The sequence below is a fragment of the Mastomys coucha genome, unplaced genomic scaffold, assembly GCF_008632895.1.
Source record: "Mastomys coucha isolate ucsf_1 unplaced genomic scaffold, UCSF_Mcou_1 pScaffold5, whole genome shotgun sequence".
Classification (NCBI taxonomy): Eukaryota; Metazoa; Chordata; class Mammalia; order Rodentia; family Muridae; genus Mastomys; species Mastomys coucha.
Genome location: NW_022196911.1, coordinates 91,545,020 through 91,547,919, shown reverse-complemented (window position 1 = coordinate 91,547,919; position 2,900 = coordinate 91,545,020). Strand labels below are relative to the sequence as shown.

Genomic DNA, 2,900 nt, shown 5'->3' with positions numbered 1-2,900 from the left:
TCAGAAATCTGCCTGCCTCTGCCTCCCAAGTGCTGGGATTAAAGGCGTGCGCCACCACTGCCTGGCTACCCCCTAAGATTTATTTTACTTTTTATGTATTGATGTTTTGCCTGTGTGTAAGTATAAGTGCCATGTGCATGCTTACTGGATTCCCTTGCAACTGGGGTTATACCCAATCCCCTGATGCTGGGATTTGAACTCAGGTCCTCTGCAGGAGCAACAAGTGCTCTTAACCATGGAGCTATACCTCCAGCACTCAATATGAAACTCTTAGGTTAACCCTTTATAACCATCTCTGAATGTATCCTGCTGCCCGTGTTTACCTTTGATATATATTCCAGTCTACACACACACACCTCTCCTGGAGAGTCACACTATGAACTTTTAAATTTTTTTTTATTTACATATTTTATGTGCTTGTGTGTGAGTGCATCACACATTTGGAGGTCAGAAGACAGCTTGGAGGACTCAGTTCTCTGCTTCTACAATGTGGTTTCGGGAGATTAAACTCAGGCTTGGTACCAGGTTTTTTTAAATTAACCTTTAAAATTTATTGATTTATGCATTGTGTAGTGTGTCTGTGTGTGAGTGCATAGAGGTCAAAGGGCAACTTGAAGGAATCAATTTTCTTCTCATACCACATTTGACCTAGTTATTGAACTCAGGTTGTCAGGCTTGGCAGCCGGCATCTCTCCATAGTCTTAAATTAACTTTGTAAGTTAGTATGCAAAGCAATGAGTTTCATTACAATATTTCTTTTCCTTTCCTTCTATATTTTTTTAAAACAGGGACTCATATATAAGAGGTTAGCACTGAACTCACTGAGCAGCCGAAGATGACTTTGAACTTCTGATCCTCCCGAGTGCTGCTTCCGAATGTTGGGGTCCAAATTCAGGGACTTGAGCGTGCTAGGAGTGGACTCTCCCAAATGGGTTCCAGATACCCAGATACACAGGATGGCATTTCATGTGAGTCACTGTGCTTTGGTGTGCCTCCTCCAATGCCCCAGGTACTCCTGCCTATCTGCCTGAAAGTCCCCCAACCCCTCTCGGTTTGTGGAGACAGGCTGTCCTGGAACTCGCTCTGTAAACCAGACCGGCCTGGAACTCACAGAGATCCACCTGATTAAAGGCATACACCATCACCCAACTTTGAAATTTAAGACAGGATCTCTCTACATAGCCTTGCTTGGCCTGGAACTCATCTGGTAGACCAGGCTGCCCTGCTAAGTCAGTCATAGAGATCCACCTGCCTCTACAAGTGCTGGAATTAAAGGCATTGGCCACCATCACACAGCATAGATATCCTTAGGAGGTGAAGTTTAATCTCTGTATCCCAGATGTTTCTAGAATGAGCACGACAGCACAGTATATACCTCTACATCTCCTTTACACAGCCATAGGCAAAACTCACCTTTGCTACCGGTGATGACCGGTACATTCCGTGGTCGAGAACGGCAGTCAAAGATAATTGGTTTCTGTACCCAAGGGATGAGAAAGTGAGTCCCTTCCCCTACCACAATGTCCTGTACGCCACGGAATCGGTCAAAGATGACAGCTCTGTGTCCAGCATCCACTGGGAAGGAATAATAATGACAGGTCAGAAATACCTCTAACAAAAAGAGTCCTATCTCTTCAAGATTCTTGCCTCCTCCCGTACTTTAACATCTGTAAAAGTTTTTTTATGTTAGTGTGTGTGTGTTTGCGTGCGTGTGCCCATGCGTTCACGCATGTGCATGCCATGATGCTCATGTGGAAATCACAGGACAACTGCAGAGGTCTCCTTCCACCAACTGGATCCTGGGAATTAAACTTAGGTTGTCAGGTTCGACAGTAAGTGTCTTTACCCACTGAGCCACCTTGACAATCCTTTCCTTTATTTTTAGTAATAATTTTGTATAACTGGGGGGTGGAGTGGGGCAGTGTGCATGCCACGATGCCCGTGTGGGCGTCGGGAGACAATTTTCTGGAGCCCTTTTGTTTCTTCTGTCTTTACACAGGCCGCAGGAGTAAAGCTCAGGCCACCTGGTTTGTGCCATGCGTTTTACCAGCTAAGCTGGTGGAATGGCCAGCCCCCCTTTTTTTCTTGTAATATTTGAAGAGTTCAGACTCCTGTCCCTTTCTCTCCTTTATTAGGTTTCCTCTTCTGTGCTCTCTTCCTGCCCCGTCTGTCCCCAGGGACCGGCTGCTGGACCTCAGTAACAGGCTGCTCCTTAGCACCCTTTCTCCTTTAAAGAGCTGACCTTTGAATTTCTGATCCCATCCCACCCCACCCCCAACTCCCACCAGCACAATTCCAGGAATCACCTCCCAAGAGTTCTATAATTTTCAATCATCCCGAGCCGACATGTATACACTGGCTCTAACTTACCCTGACGTTCCCAGAAGCAGGGTCCTTATGGGAACCCTAAAATAGAGATGTTCCCATTGCTTGGTCTCTTTCCTTCTCTCTCTCTTTTTCTTTTTGAGACAAGGTCTCAAGCTATCTCTAGGCTCAGACTAGCCTAGAACTCAGTCTCATCCCTGCCCTGCCAGCACTGGGAATATAAGGAAGCTATCGCTCTGCCTGGCATCCTTCTGTGTTTTGTTTTGTTTTTCCAAGGGAAGTTCTTACTATGTAGCTCTTACCACCCTGGAATTTGTTCTGTCTACTAGGTTGGCCTGGAGCTCAAGAAGTCTGCTTGTCGGGGCTGGAGAGATTGCTCAGCAGTTAAGAGCATTGACTGCTCTGCCAGAGGTCCTGAGTTCAATTCCCAGCAACCACATGATGGCTCACAACAATCTATAATGGGATCCGATATACTCTTCTAGTGTGTGTCTGAAGACAGATGCAGTGTACTCATAATATAAATAAAATTTTTTTGTTTTTGTTTTTTTGTTTTTTTTTTTTGAGACAGGGTT

General features: G+C 45.4%; 1 protein-coding gene across 1 annotated transcript in view; it reads right to left on the bottom strand.

The window, feature by feature from the left end:
• Phb (prohibitin) overlaps positions 1-2,900 on the bottom strand; it is a 14,395-nt gene that overhangs the window by 8,120 nt on the left and 3,375 nt on the right. Inside the window, exon 3 of the mRNA XM_031353204.1 lies at positions 1,414-1,575. Coding sequence (XP_031209064.1) covers positions 1,414-1,575 — 162 coding nt within the window. The remainder of the gene's footprint in view (positions 1-1,413; positions 1,576-2,900) is intronic.